At 41.3% G+C, this 16,477-nt stretch overlaps 2 protein-coding genes across 5 annotated transcripts in view; both read right to left on the bottom strand.

Moving 5' to 3' along the window:
• The window catches only part of LOC115195960 (glycogen synthase kinase-3 beta), a 47,605-nt gene extending 45,997 nt beyond the window's left edge, over positions 1-1,608 (bottom strand). For 3 of the 4 annotated variants that reach the window (XM_029756338.1, XM_029756340.1, XM_029756339.1), the window contains exon 1: positions 574-1,608. In XM_029756338.1, coding sequence (XP_029612198.1) covers positions 574-661 — 88 coding nt within the window. In that variant the 5' untranslated portion in view covers positions 662-1,608. The remainder of the gene's footprint in view (positions 1-573) is intronic. The other variant, XM_029756341.1, reaches the window with a different exon arrangement.
• A 10,791-nt stretch (positions 1,609-12,399) lies between these two features.
• LOC115195959 (leucine-rich repeat-containing protein 58) lies at positions 12,400-16,375 on the bottom strand. Its single transcript, XM_029756336.1, has 4 exons — positions 15,734-16,375; positions 13,992-14,120; positions 13,544-13,821; positions 12,400-13,331 (listed from the first exon to the last, which is right to left on the bottom strand). Exons 1-4 carry the CDS (start codon positions 16,186-16,188, stop codon positions 13,138-13,140), a joined length of 1,056 nt encoding a protein of 351 aa, XP_029612196.1. The 5' UTR covers positions 16,189-16,375; the 3' UTR covers positions 12,400-13,137.
• Positions 16,376-16,477: the final 102 nt, after the last annotated feature.

The following is a 16,477-nucleotide window of genomic DNA, read 5'->3' as shown; positions in this document are numbered from 1 at the left end:
CAATCCATTGTTTCGGTACTCCCAAAAATCAAGGGGTCAATCTCTAGAGTAGAGGTAAGGCTCAAATGCAGTGATCACTCCTCCTGCCAGAGGCATTTTGACTAGCTTACACATTGAGCACTACAAGCAAAGATACTTTTACATCTAGGCTATTTTATGGTGGTTAATAATATGATCAGTGATCATTTGGAAAGCTCCAATGGTATTTTACCATCCATTTACATTTTGTATGATCACGTTTCTCAATAATCCCAGACATAATGCTAATAACGTCATGCAAAATACCAGACGGTGGCTCTAAGTGCACTGGTTGGGTCTAGGTGACAACGGTTAACTAAGCAAATGACTTGGACAGTGAATGGGAGAGTAACGTTACTGTCTGAAAATGTGTGTGGACCCATATGGCATTTCAGTATTAAATGTGAATTAGGCTAGGCCTAGTCCACTCCAATATATACATGTCTACCCTTGTATCATAATAGCAGCAGCAGAGTAGTATGACAAAAAAGCACAGAGAACATTTCAGATTTTTTGTTGTTGTAAACTAGCGTTTAGCTCTATGGTCATACTTACTGCTGACTTTCATACTGCCAAATGCTGAGGGCTGCGGCACTGCCTTGCAGCTCTCCGCAAAGGAGGTGGTTCTGGGCCGACCCGACATATTCCAATCCAAGATATCCCTGCTTCTTCTTCAGTCGAATCGTACTTTTTCCAGTACTATTAGTCTTTTGACTTTAAAAGAAAATTGCTAGCTAATTCCACGATAGAGGTCTGCTTCTTCTTATATCGTTCTAGTTAGCCAGCCAGCTAGTTGCTGTCAACTGTCAGTATACTGGAGTATTTTTTTTTTCAACGAGGCCATGAATTTTATTGTTAGCTAGAAAACTAATTTCGAACCGGTCAGCTGTGTCAGGTCTCGAGCTGTCCGTCCAGCCACATTCAGCAAGAATCTGTCATTCCTTTTATTTTGTATGCTCTTTTCACTTACGTAGGCTAACGTTATAAAGGCATTCTATAAAATAACGGCCTGAGCCAGGTGTCTCATAAATTGGGCCTCTCAAAGTTGCCAGTACATTAAAAAAAACATAACCGTAAACAAGAATAGGCTACATACAGTGGCATGAACGACAAGTCTGCTTACGTTGAATGATTCCCCAAATAAAACAATATCAGGTCCAATAGCAATTCTTCATATTCTTATATGGAGACTAAAGGATCCGACAGCACCAGCCATGGCGGCTCCCAGTCTCAGACCGACCAACATTCAAATCGGACACAAATGAACTAAATTCACGATTTTAGGCCGAAAGAAACGCACGGACGTTTCTGTGACAACTTCGCCCCCATAAACACGGAAGCAATTGACGATAGTCCTTGCTGGCTGACGGCGACGTGAAAGACTATTGCAAATGTGTTTTTTTGTTGAAAATAGTCATGATACAGCACTACTAAATCTGAAATTCTCTTTTGATTCCTTCTTTCTCTGTCTGCTACTTCTCTTTGTCAGACTACGACCAAAACAACGCAAATTACTTAAACTATTGAGTGGGTGAATCTCCTTTCACGATTTCCACTAGATAGCACAGCCACAAAGTCAAAGTGCCACTATTGTAAAGATTCATGAAAAGAAAACATACATTTTTGGTCTTAATTTCAGGGCATTGTTAGGCATACGGTTAGGATTAAAAACACATTTTAAGAAAATACATTTTAGAAATGGGCGGGGGTTTTGACTCTGTGACTGTGGTAACTAGTGACGACCCTCTACGACGGCCTCTACGCAAATCTTAAACTACGGGAATATCGAATTGTGCACGCTCAATCAGACGCGAGGAGGTCACGTCGACCAATCCAAAGCGAATCCATACGAAATGTGTGTAGAGAACGCAAGCGCAATGAGCGCGTTGATGTCTGTAGTCTACTGCCGCTACTGTCAAGAAAAAATGTATTTAAAGGTATTTCGACATACCACATAATGGTGCAGTAGCGTGTATTCATGGGTTCCAAGGAAAGCCAGGCTTAGCCAAATATTTGACAAATAAATCAAATTAAAAAACATTCCCTTTCGTCTCTCGCTTTCTTTTTATAATTTTCCGTCAATTTGCAAGTGTCTGATTCTCACCAGAGAAAGCATCCAAGCGAGTGAAACAGCTCCCCTCTGTTTCAGTATGTGTTCCTTCGGAAAGTATTCAGACCCCTTGACTTTTTCCAAAATTAGTTACGTTACAGCGTTATTCTACAATTGATTAAATCGTTTTTTTCCATCAATCTACACAATGACAAAGCAAAAAAAAATGTTTTGAAATGTTTGCTAATTTATTACAAATAAAAAAGTGAAATATCACATTTACATAAGTATTCAGACCCTTTACTCAGTACTTTGTTGAAGCTCCGTTGGCAGCGATTACAGCATAGTGTCTTCTTGGGTATGATGCTACATGCTTCTCTGCAGATCCTCTCAAGCTCTGTCAGGTTGGATGGGGAGATGTTCGATCTGGTTCAAGTCCAGGCTCTGGCTGGGCCACTCAAGGACATTCAGAGACTTGTCCTGAAGCCACTCCTGCGTTTGTCTTGGCTTTGTGCTTAGGGTCATTGTGCTGTTGGAAGGTGAACCTTCGCCCCAGTTTGAGGTCCTGAGCACTCTGGAGAAGGTTTTCATCAAGGATCTCTCTGTACTTTGCTCCATTCATCTTTGCCTCGATCCTGATTAGTCTCCCAGTCCCTGTCGCTGAAAAACATCCCACACCATGATGCTGCCACCACCATGCTTCCGTCCTACGGTGCTTCGTGGATGGTGCCAGGTTTCCTCCAGATGTGACGCTTGGCATTCAGGCCAAAGAGTTCAAACTTAGTTTCATCAGACCAGAGAATCTTGTTTCTCATGGTCTGAGAGTCTTTCGGGGCCTTTTGGCAAACTCCAAGAGGGCTGTTGTGCCATTTACTGAGGAGTACCTTCTGTCTAGCCACTCAACCATAAAGGCCTGATTGGTGGAGTGCTGCAGAGATGGTTGTCCTTCTAGAAGGTTCTCCCATCTCCACAGAAGAACTCTAGAGCTCTGTCAGAGTGACCATCGGGTTCTTGGTCACCTCCCTGACCAAGGCCCTTCTCTCCCTATTGCTCAGTTTGGCTGGGCAGCCAGCTCTAGGAAGAGACTTCATTGTTCCAAACTTCTTCCATTTAAGAATGATGGAGTCCACTGTGTTCTTGGGGACCTTCAATGCTGTAGAATTGTTTTGGTACCCTTCCCCAGATCATGGCTTGGTTTTTGCTCTGACATGCACTGTCAACTGTGGCACCTTACATAGACAGGTGTGTGCCTTTCAAAATCATGTCCAATCAATTGAATTTACCACAGGTAGACTCCAATCAAGTTGTAGAAACATCTCAAGGATGATCAATGGATACAGAATGTTCCTGAGCTCAATTCCGAGTCTCAAAGCAAAGGGTCTGAATACTTATTAATAAAGTATGTCTGTTTTTTAGTTTGTTTTTTTGCAAACATTTCTAAAAACTTGTTTTCGCTTTGTCATTATGGGGTATTGTGTGTTGATTGCTGAGGATAAAAAATACATATATTTTAGAATAAGGCTGTAACGTAACAAAATGTGGAAAATACTTTCTGAAGGCACTGTATCTGATGCTGTCTGGACCAAAAGAGTATGTTGCCGCCATAGCATCTGATTGATGCCAGCAAGCATTTGGCCTCCCTTGATAAAATAATTAGCCAATCAGCATTGAGCTGAGCTCAACTGTGGGTTGTCCTGGTGCAGCAAAACGCCCCCCAAGGGAGGCCAGTTTGGATTTGGCTTTACACCAATAAATCTGCCATTTCCTAAGCCATGGATGGAGATGGGGAATTGGACTTAATTCTCTGTACAGGCCAATGATTGTGATTGCGATTCTGATCTAACCATGAATTAATATGTTTTGCCACTGGCCTGAGACAATTGAAATTCAATATGTGGCCTACATGTAGCCTAGTTAGCTAATTTAGCAGGTTCATTGTTGCCCATGCGAGAAAGTTAGGCTAGCAAGCATTTTATCTTGGTAGCCTATGACAACAAAAACTAAAAGTGTACTGTATGCCAGAGCCATAGATCGTTTTGCCAACATGAAAGAGGAGGATAGCATTGGTGTTCAACTAGTTTATAAGTAGGGTGTTTTTACTTGCGAGCACACACACAGAAATAAATCAGTACCATGGACTACCACATGATATTTAGCTAAATTGATTGGACCAGTGGCGACTCGTCATTCAGGGCAGAGCCCCACCTGTTTAGCTATAAGAAAAAGAAAAAAAACGTGTCATTAATACATTTCACAGATCAGTTTGCAAACAGTGTAAAAACATTTGTAAAAAACTTTGAGTTAATAAAGCCGCATACAAACATGGTCTTTTTTTTGCTTTCTTGAGTAAGGCAGCTCCAAAATGCAGGCGTTTTAGCCTAGCTCAGTGCTTTCTGTGGTGGTGGGGCAGCCAACGGAAAATACAGAGCGTAGGGGTTGATAATGTTCTCTAGTTGCGCCGTGATTGGCTCAGTGTTCTGTCACTCATGGGGACACTACATCACAGCAAGCCTCTTGGTTGCTGCCATAGACTTACATCTGAAGTGCCCATCCAAGAAGACTCAAGGTCATTAGCCACAGATAAAATTATGTCAGGTCACGTTATATCTACTATAGCTTTGATTGGACTGATCATGTCAACATCATACTTTCAAAATCTTAGCTAGCAAGCTAGCAGTCATCATCATGCCTCAAGTCGGCAATCTACTGGCAAATTGTTTTCAAACCTTGTCATATGAAGAGAAATTATATATAAAACATATCGGGGTGCTCATTGGTCATTGGACATAAACATTACACAACAAGTTGGAAATAATAAATTCAACAATTAGTGCTAAGGCACCACTGCAGCCCCCGGTTCGATTCTAGGCTATGTCACAGCCGACTGTGACCGGAGACCCATGAGGCGGCGCACAATTAGCCCAGCATCGTTCAGGTTAGGGGAGGGTTTGGCCGGCCGGGATGTCCTTGTCTCATTGTGCTCTAGCAACTCCTTGTGGTGGGCTGGGCTCCTACAAGCTGACTTCGGTCGTCAGTTCTACAGTGTTTCCTCCAACACAGCGGTGCAGCTGGCTTCCGTGTTCAGCGAGCAGTGGGTCAAGAAGCAGTGCGGCTTGGCTCTCGACCTTCACCGAGTCCTTAGGGGAGTTGCAGCGATGATACAAGATTGTAACTACCAATTGGATATCACGAAAAAGGGGGTAACGCTATAGATCAGAAAAGTTTCAACACATTGGCCATGCTGTCAATCCAGCATGACTTCTGCCGCGTTCTAAACAACTGGAAACTTGGAACTGGGAAATTTCAGTCTTCAGTGAGTTCAAGACAACTGGGAACTCGGATAAAACTAGCTCCGACTGGGAAAATACAGAAAATTATTTTGAACGGTCATCCAACTCAGAATTCCAAGTCGGGAGTTTGGGCCTCTTTCTAGAGCCCACAAGAAGGACCACTGTGCCACCTTCCTGTTCAAGTAACCACAGCACAACAAGGTGAGTCCAAAAATGTATTGTATTGTATGCTGCTGCATAAATGATGCGATATGCCAAGGAGATATGCATACTGTAACCAAGAAAGTAATACTAAGTGTATGTTGTGTAGTAAGCTGTTAGTAGCCCATGTGCCTCACCCTAATAATTTGGTCCATTTCCTCCCTCATAACTTAGCCTACTGTTCTGACTTGATGGTGCACATGTAGCCTTAGCCTGTTTTAGAGAAATGTAATCATCAAATATTGTAATAGCTTTCATTGTCTGCTTATGTGCCCCTTTATTTATCCTACGTTTCTGACTTGGTGTACAGGGAAAATACTGTAAAAAACAGACCATGTTCTGAATTCTGTCGCTGTAAATTTCAAAAGTTCTGAACAAATAGTTATATTGACTACGTCCATCCTAGCTTGTCTTAATCAAAATTATGGATTGCCCCTTATCCGCTCATCTTTCCCTTATGCCATAGTTTGTACATCTCAAATGTCAGTAGAAACCACATTTGTTTAAGCAAGTCAGCCATATCGGCTATGTTTTTTAAAAGGCAGTAAAGGAGGCTGAATGAACTGTTTCACTGCCAGAAAAGGTTCCGCTGGTAGAAAGGTGTAGCGGTGGTAAGGATTCACTCTATGGTGCTGAAAAGACCGCTCTCATATTGTGGGCACCGTTTGTCACCATTATAGTGCAATGAATGTATTGTTTAGTGTAGTGTAGTGGCTTTGCCCCAACAAGATTTACATGCTAAAATCGCCACTTGATTGGACTAAATTGTTTTTGGTATCTTTAAGTTTGTTTTCAGTGTATTAAACGAAGCATATATACCCTTATTGATTTGATGATGCTTAAGTTAAAATGGTGCTGGAATAGCTGAGGCAGTGCTCCTGTTGTCTTTGTGCTGACTTGTAGTAACTCTGTGGTTCTAAATCAGTAGTTGATTAGTAAAGTGTCAAACATGAACTTGCTTGACCATGCTGCAGGTGATATAACTGTTTGTTACATTAAATATTTGCTTTATGGACTTCACAGGACAGATGTTGCTCTCCGTTTTTTGGGATAAAACAAACGTATGTGTGTTGCTGAATATATTCTGCCACTGTGTGGCAGTTGTCTTTCGTTGTCACTGCCTTATTGTATATCACGGTGGCATATGAACAAATGGGTTATAGAGCAAACAACGCAATTATCACAACATAGGTTGTAATATGGCTCTTTTACTGGCTTGGTTTATCTTCCTCAGTGATTATATCAACACACCGCTACTGTAACGGTGGAACCAGGTAGGCTACATGAAGGATGTAGACATGAAGGATGATGGTCCACCAGCCAGACTGCACTAGTGGAATGATGTCGCTGTACTACACCATTCTTTAAATACCTTGTAGTCTGAAAGATAATCCAGAAGTAAACTGTGTAGTTTATTTCCCTCACCCTGATATATTCATTCATCCATTCATTGTCCATTCTGGTGTGAGTAGACCCTGGATTACTTCAGGTAAGCTTAGTATGAGTAACAGGCAGGTTGATGGGTTTCCTCTTTGCATCCTCTTCAAGAATGACAGATGTGGGACACATTCAAGTTTAATGGAAAATCTTAAGGGAGAGAAATGTTCCTATCATTATGCTACAGATTATAATGGCATGGGACACAGGCTAGCTAGACCATTTATGGTGGCATTGTTGGCAAACACATCTGGACTTGGACAACAGGATCATTTAAACTAGAAAAGATATTAGATTTACATGCGTGATTTGATTTAGTTATCCAATGTGTAATAGGCCCTATGAAAACAATTACATACACTCCCACTGACCAAGAAATCCAGTCGATCTAAGATTCAAGTGCTGTAAACACACATGCTCATAATCCACAGCAGCAGCGGGTTATATTTATGTCTGTCTCTAAGGCTTTTGGCTGGCTCTTGGCGATCATAATTCAGCACAAAAAGTCTGCATCCATAATGGGAGCAGTCAGGGTAAAGTAATGGATGTAGCTGTTGCCTTCATAGCAACCCAGTGCCTCCAGCTATCATCGCCAACACATCTCTCTTTAAACTCTCCCCGCAAAAATACATTTCAAATAAAAAGTTCCTAATGACCCACTCCTCCCCACCTTTAGCTAGATGTGTTGAAAAGCTAATGGCTAATTGCTAAGCTCTGGTCACAATGACATGTCATCATTTTAGAAACCTTTTTGAAATAAAAGTCAAGGTATTCCATCAAGCGAAACACTTGAGGAAATGAATATGAGGGTTTTTTGATGTTCAGGACACGACTAATGGAACTCAGAAAGTCTTGAATTCATGAATAAATAACGTTGATTGACCTTCCCCAGTAAATTTTCACAAACAACATTTGTATCTAAAATGTATTTTCATGCAATATTGCTTGTATATTTTGTAATGTCACATTTATATTTGATAGATATATGGAAACATACACCTTAACCCAACAAAGAATCATAGTCCAGAGTATGGCAGAAAATCTAAAACAAAATTGATGGCTCTGCAATGTTCTATTATGATTTCGTTTTGGTGCAAGTTATGTTAGTGTTCAATGGGACAGTGTATTTTGAGACAGAAGATTGATTGATGCTCTAAGACACATTATTTCAATAAGTGGTAGATTTGCTGTATTTTAGTTGTTGGCTCGCCGAGAGACTTATTGTGTTGCCAGGTGTTGCAGATGCAGATGAGGCTGAGTTTGAGTGAGGAGGCTCTTCTGCACAGGACCAAGGTGCTTAGCTCCTTGTGTGTAGGTAATTGAGTGGGATTCCTGCTGAGTCATTATGGAGCCAGGGCAGCAACGAGTTCCATAAATCATATTCCATCAACATTTTTAAATGCCAGGAGGATCTCCAGTCCCAACCGGGAGTACTGCAAAATCCACAAAGGGAAACTCTGCCAAGAGTTTTATAGCCTAATAAAATCATGGATGGGCACCTGCTTTTACGTGGTACTGATTAGGCCTACTCTATATTTTCACTTGGGTGGACTGCTGCAGTAAAGTCAGGCCTGCTAGGTCTACTCATTATAGTGTTTTTACATTTAGAGAGCTGCTGAAGCGTAGCCCACTGGGCACAGACTTCAATTCAATGTCTATTCCACGTTGGTTCAACATAATTTCATTGAAATGATGTGGAAACACGTTGATTCAACCAGTGTGTGCCCAGTGGGAGGTGTCATTCAGTGAAACAACTAGGCTTTACATAGACAGGCCTTGGTATTCATGCAGTGGCAGGACCTGAGGAATACTTTCCCAGCATGCCATGTAGACTTTTTGTGAGGCTGTTCAATACAGTCAAAGCAATAGTTGCTACCAGGGGCACAACTTTGGTTTTAGAAGTGGGGGGGACATTTTATTATTATTTTTGTAATAATTTGTATCCGGTTGGATAAACACTCCAAACAGCCTTCCCGACCGCTCGGAGGCGTCTGCATGGTCCTAAAGTACACCATAGCCTCGTTTTGTATCACATTCCAATTATAAAACTGGGGGGGACAGAAATGCAATTTCAGAATGTAGGGGGGACATGTCCCGCCCCCAGTGAAAGATGTGCCCCTGGTTGCTACAATCCTTTCTCCTGCAATCTCCGTGTGCTCCTCATTCCTCTTTCCCTCTGTCTGAGTGTGTCTTGTCAGAGAATAGCACAGCTAATTTACCATTGGTTCATGCTCAAGGACAAGAATAAGAACCCTAGTCAACACAAGGTACATTATTTTTCAGGTGCTATGATCTTTTTTCTCTTGATTGATCCAGAAAGACTGGAGGACATATGCTAGCGACATGGCTCTTCTTGACACTGCGCATGGAGATGTAGTTTTTGTTAAACAATACGAAAACCGCCTCTTCTTACAACCCACAAGAAGATTAAACAATTGACAGTAAAAGGGTCCGGATCTAGCAACACTTGGTCTGTTGAGTTGCAACTTTATGGTGGTGGTGTCATGACTCCTTTACACCACAAGAGGGCATGATTGACTCAGCTTTCCATTCATTGATGTCCTGAATACAACATAAAAGAGTAAACGTGATAGGCTACTACAGTTCTGGGAATTAAAACGTTAGTCAGACAGGACAGCAATATGATCCAATTGACACACCTATCACTATAACACGTTGTAATCCCTACTGCCTCTGATCTGGCGGACTCACTAAACACAAATACTGCATTTGTAAATTATGTCTGTGTTGGAGTGTGCCCGTCTGTCCGTAAAGAAAAAAAGTTAATCATGCTATCTGGTTTGCTTAATATAAGGAAATTGATGTATAGCATTAACTGTTTTATTTGAAGTATGGCAATTGAGTACTTTTTTCCACCACTGTACTTAAGTACATTTAAAACCATATACTTTTAGACTTCTACTCAAGTAGTATTTTACTGGGTGACTTATACTTTTACTTGAGTCATTTTCTATTAAAGTTACAGTATCTTTACTTTTTATCAATTATGACAATTGAGTACTTGTTCCACCACTGATTTTACACATTAAGTTTAAAATGTCACGTAACATGTCCTACCCACTGTAGTCAGCACATTCCCATATATGCAGTTCTACACGTTCATAGTGTGGTCTTATCTATAGAAACTCATAGATAATAGAGAAGATGACCTTAGGTATCTTTATGAGCCATACCATCTTCGACTATCTTCCCACGCAGCTGCCTCCCAGTTGAACACTACTGAAAAAAGTGCCTAGATAGATGTACTGTACTTCAGCCCAGACACAAATGTGGCAGTACTGCTATGGAATGCATAAATGAAGCAATTCAACTGCATAATGAGATAACCCTTCCCTGATATCAGAATTCTACAGTTCTACAGTTCCAGGAGTTGATTATTGGTGAGAGCCTTCCATGGATAGTTTACAAAAGAAGCAAGGTGTTATTTTTGATTTATACAATTGGAATTTTTTCACTCACCTATAAGTATATCGCAATAGATATATGTCATCATACAACTGGCACTGCCACTTCAGTTCTGTAGGGTTGAAGAGTGCAAGCCAGGCACAGAGAAATGGGGATTTTTGCAAGAGCATTCAGAGCAATCTCTTTATCCGCAGGATTACTTTACCACCCAATTAAGAGCCGTTTAAGAACACGTTTAAGGGATGGCCATGGTACAAGATTAGGAATGCTTCATTTGTTGTTGCTATCTTACATGTTCATCAACAATATGGAAGACAAAATAACTTAATAATTGAAATACGGTCATGTGAAAAAGTAAGTAAACCCTTTGGAAAGTGGTATTTTTTACATATTTTTACATATTTGTACACATGGATATTTGAGCTAAATTCCAACCACATTCATTGATAAAGGTAACCCAATTTAACAAATCACACACAAAAACATTTACTTTGAAAATGTTATGCAATTAAAATAAACAAAAATGGAATTTCCATATGCAGAAAAAATGTGTGCACCCCTGCCTTTACCATCACCTAAAATGGCGAAAATTAGGATTAGGTGCACCAAAACAGGTGACAATGATTAGGAAATCATTAGAGAGTACCTTGGGAGGGTCCAGCCTTCCATAAAGATTAGAAACTTGGCCTGGTTTCGTCTTAACCATATGGGTGTGTGGTAATACATCATGCAAAGATCAAAATACCTATCCGAGGCCCTCAGAAGAAAGATTATTGATGCCTGTGAGTCTGGGAGGGAATACAAATCAATTTCTGAGCAATTCGAAGTACATCGTTCCACTGTCTGACAGATCATCTACAAATGGAGAAAATTCCAGACAACACCTGAGTAAAGACCAAAACTACTGGAACAATGTGCTCTGGACAGATGAGTCAAAGGTGGAGTTGTTTGGCCACAATGCTAGATGTCATCTTAGGCAGAAGAACATCATACCAACCGTAAAGCATGGTGGTGTTATGGTTTAGGGCTGCTCGCTGCCTGAGGGACAATTTTAACGCAACCTGGACACAGAAATGGAACAAAAACAATATCATGAAATGGTACACTTTTTTTAATGAATGAAAGTACATCATGCTAAATTCTTCACATTGGATTGATTATTGCCACAATTATTGCCACTGGTATGAACAGCTAGATGTGACTAGATGTTCTTTGCCATTCTGCCATCAGATTTGCCACCGATGCCCTTTTATAGAACTCATAACTACAGTCTATATTCTTCTGTAAACTGGTCATCTCTGTATACCTGTCGCAAGACCCACTGGTTGATGTTTATTTATAAAACCCTCTCAGGCCTCACTCCCCCTTATCTGAGATATCTATTGTAGCCCTCATCCTGCACATACAACACCAGTTCTGCCAGTCATATTTTGTTGAAGGTCCCCAAAGCACACATCACTGGGTCACTCGTCTTTTTAGTTCGCTGCAGCTAGTGACTGGAACGAGCTGCAACAAACACTCAGACTGGGCAGTTTTATCTCAATCGCTTCACTCAAAGACTCAATCATGGACACTCTTATTGACAGTGGCTGCTTTGCGTGATGTATTGTTGTCTCTACCTTCTTGCCCTTTGTGCTGTTGTCTGTCCCCAATAATGTTTGTACCTTGTTTTGTGCTGCTACCATGTTGTGCTGTTGCTACCATGCTGTGTTATGTGTGCTGCCATGCTATGTTGTCTTAGGTCTCTCTTTATGTAGTGTTGTCTCTCTTGTCGTGATGTGTTTTGTCCAATATTTGTATTTATTTTTAATCCCAGTCCCCGTCCCCGCAGGAGGCCTTTTGGTAGGCCGTCATCGTAAATAAGAGTTTGTTCTTAAATGACATACCTAGTTAAATAAAAAATCAACAGCATTATCTTATGTATCCAGGTAACAGAACAGTACTCATATCAATGATACACTATGTATAAAATAAACATAATATTAATTTCAATTTATTCAAATAAATGATTCATTTAAAATAATCAAACCAATGTAAAACATTTAATTCACAGTACAAGCTCTGGATTAGTCTCGTTGAACAAGAAATCATCACATTAACATACAACTTTCCCCTTGGTTAGTAACAACAAAAATTGTTGTTTTGTGAGATAAGGGAAGGCATTAACGCATGGGGTGTAAATGCTACAGGCGACAGAGACTACTGTATATTAGGACTGCATGTGCAAGCAGCCAGTGTCAACAGAAGTATGACGATTAAAAGGTAACTTAAGAGAGGTGATTTAAAACAAGCATGAAACACATTCTGCGTTTCTGAATCTATATTGTAAAGAAAATCAATTGTACATACAATTCATTCATCCCTTCATTCATCCCTTCATGTTAACACAGAAACTACAAACTGAGGATCTACATGAAAATACATTTGAGGAGTGCCATACAACAAAAGCAGTACTCCATAAGCTTCAGTTAGATGTTTAAAACACTACGGCTCGAAATATCAATAATAAACTGTGGTTAATTTACGTTACAATCAGTCCTTGAGGAATCCTACATCTCATGTTGAAAGTGGCACTCTATTGTAAGCGAACAGCACAGTGTCAGTGTTTATCGTGTTTGGCACAGGAGAAGTTGGGTTAGTCAGGTCAGTTGGGAGTCATGGAAACTGTCCATCATCCAGTATGTGTCAGTAAACTCGAGGTCCTTTCACTTTCTTCTATCCCAGAAGCACTCTCTGCAGCCTGTCGGCCGACACGCACCTCTCGTCCTCCGACTCAGCATCGCTCTGTGGGTTGGAGCTGCAGGGAGAGGTGCATTCTGGGGAGCACAGGTAGTGCATGAAGGGTAGCCGATACTTCCCGCAGAAGTCCACAAACTTGATGTGCCTCACACACGAGTCAAAGTACACACCTGAGAGGAAGAAGTAGCACAGCAATATGAGAGCAATAGAAATATCTCAAGGTGTGATTTTATTTACAAAGAATATGTTTTATTTGAATTTGTCCTCAAATTATTGAGGAGGACCAGCCTTCTCTTCCTCCCTGGACGAGCCTCCTCTGATCCACTCACAAATACTAGTACATAACTATGTAACTTAAACCTGTCCCCTCTCCTCCACTTACCGGTACATTTAGGGTTGGGACACTTGCTGGCCAGGTCCAGGTAGTGCACCAGGTTTCCAGGCAGGTCATTGGGGTGGTAGTGCAGGTTGCGGGACTTGATGGTCCGTCCGGCCAGCTCCAACAGGGAGGGAGGGTCGTAAGTCATGTCTTTGATGAAGCGGACCACCAGGGGGTTGCCGCGGAGACTGAGCTCCTCCAGGTGCACCAGGCTAAGTATCTCCCGCGGTAGGTAGGTAAGTAGGTTGTTATGGAGACTGAGGCAGCGCAGGGAGTAGAGTCTACAAACAGACATATTTAGACATGACCGTGAATCATGGCTTTAGCTCAGCAGGCTAACACAGTCTTATGACACACAGGAGACCTAAGTATATATAAAAAATAATAATGTTGGTCAGTCACATGAGCAAATTATGTAAAGTCAGTGTTTCTCCTATGGGATGGCCCTCACCTTGTGAGTTGGGGGGGTACACTCTGTATCCGGTTGTCACAAAGGACCAAGTATCTGAGACCGCGAAGGTTGGCCAGCTCTGGGGGGATGGAGATGATGAGGTTCCCACCCAAATAAAGCATCTCCAGACTGCATCAGATCAGAGAAAAGTGTTTTTCTTCACACTTGGAGTGACAGGGAACATTGCTAAATGAACATACAGATGTAGGATCTTAAATTGAACCAGTTTTCTACAGCCCACAAATAATCCTGTGGATTATATAATGCACAATGTTCAAAGGTCAAGAATGGCCAAACAGTTTGAGTCTAAATCCAGAAGAAGCATGTTGAAATTCCAGGGTTCAAAGATCCCGGAGGACCAGATGTATTGGACTGAGTGATCTGTTTGTTTTTGGAGAACCACTGTGATAAGTTTACACACATGCACATACTACACTCTTGAACACCTCCAGAACACCTGCCAACGTTCTCTGATCGAGCTGACAACAGAAGAAAGAGAGAGGAGATAGAGGGAGCGTTCGGAATTTAACTCCAGTTTTTGACAATTTTATGTCAACGGAAGATATACAGAAGAGGTGAGACGATTGTAAAATAACTGATTGTTAAACGTCTTCTCTTTTTAGAAAGAGATCGAGAGAGAACGAGAGATCCTATGATAGAAACGTCAAGAGGGAAGGCCTTATGATGCAAAGCACAGCTGCTAACTTAGCTACAATACAGTCGGAAACTGCTGTGGGTTTTGGGGGGCGTCCAATGGACCTTTTCATCTTGTCTTTATTCTCTAACTTCTTCTCCACTCTGTTCCAAATCCTGAACCCCCATTTTCCTCTCACAGTGCCAGTCCCCCACTGTGGCAAGGCAATATGTCAAATGACCTGATTTTGTAACATGGCACACAGCCAGCCAGACAGGCTAAGCCACACTGATGAGACGACTCCAAAGAAGTGTGTCAATGCAGCACCAAGATGGAGACTATGGGCTCCTGTACCATCATGCAGGACATGATCAGGAACCACATGCTCATGTGGAACCTATCTAGGTGAATACAGCAACAGTATTGATTTTATGCAAACGTATTTGCCCTTAATCTTAACCCTAACCATCTAGTTCCTGAGTGCACACTATGAAATTACAGCTGCAGTACTGGAGACCCAGTAATTTCCTTAAGTCGGCAACAGAGTTTATTATTCTAGCCTACTACTACATAATGGTTATTATGAGCATGTTATTATCAGGTAGGGTGGCAGGTAGCCTAGTGGTTAAGAGTGATGGGCCAGTAAGTGACAGGATGCTGGTTTGAACCGCTGACCTAGGTGAACAATCTGTCGATGAGCCCTTGAGCAAGGCACTTATCCAGAACGACTCATAGGAGCCATTGGGGTTAAGAGCGTATGCTAAATTACTAAAATATATATGATAAGGGCAACATAACCTTGATATGGCAATTTCTTTATTCACATTTGAGTGTCCCGACGTTGGGTTATTAGAAGCTAAGCGTTTATAAGCTCAGAAGCTTAAAAAGCTTAAAGCTCATCTAATGTTCAACAACCTCACTTCGTCATGCATAGCTGTGTGCAGATAGTTGTTTGTTAAAAGTCCCCCTTTTATATTAAGTGGCTATAAAACCTATGATTATATGGCAATTAATGTTACATGGGGTACTACCGTGTAGGCAGTTAGTTGCATTGTAACAAATACCGTTTGCCTAAATTGTTACCGCTATAATGTATCGGTATTCTTACCTGGTAATATTTTCTATCTCTGGGGGGATAGCTTTGAGTCTGTTACCCCCAAGAGACAGATATTTTAATCGCTGGAGTTTAAGAAACTGAATGGGCAACTCTTCAAACATGTTCCCACTGAAGTTCAATGTGTCTATCTGCATGGACCCAAATTCATTTGGGAACGAAAATTCGTTCAAACGGTTGTTCTTGGCAATGAGTGTTTTGAGGTTTGACAAACGTTGAATGTCCTCACAGAGAACCGTTAATCCATTGTTGCTTATATCCAGAACTTCCAATTTGGAGAACAGACATACCGAAGCGGGAAACACTGTCAGTCGGTTGTTATACAGGTAGAGTTGTTGGGTCACTCTCCTCCGTTCGTCACCGACAGTGTCCAAATTTAAACTTTCCAGATTCAGATGAGACAGGTCCAAAATGCAACCCCCCTGATCAACTGTTGCAAATAGCTCCATATTCAATACCAATTGCTATCCACCTAGTTCAAACATATGAATGAATTACAATGTGATTTTACAAAATATAAGCTCTTTCAGCACTGATCACGACCGTATAAAGCCTCTTTATGCATTCAGCTCATGTGCAAATCCTTTCCAGACCGCACACGCACAGCTGTCACATTTGCATCAAGTTCACATGTAGTCGGTTATTTAAGCTTTGGATTCTCCGCCCCCAGTTTAAATTAACCCGTGCATGCCTGCTTGCTCTGGTGCCACAGGTGTCCATGTCCAGAAATCAAGTTTG

Source organism: Salmo trutta, chromosome 6 (genome assembly GCF_901001165.1).
Source record: "Salmo trutta chromosome 6, fSalTru1.1, whole genome shotgun sequence".
Taxonomy (NCBI): domain Eukaryota; kingdom Metazoa; phylum Chordata; class Actinopteri; order Salmoniformes; family Salmonidae; genus Salmo; species Salmo trutta.
This window is presented reverse-complemented; position numbering and strand designations above follow the sequence as displayed.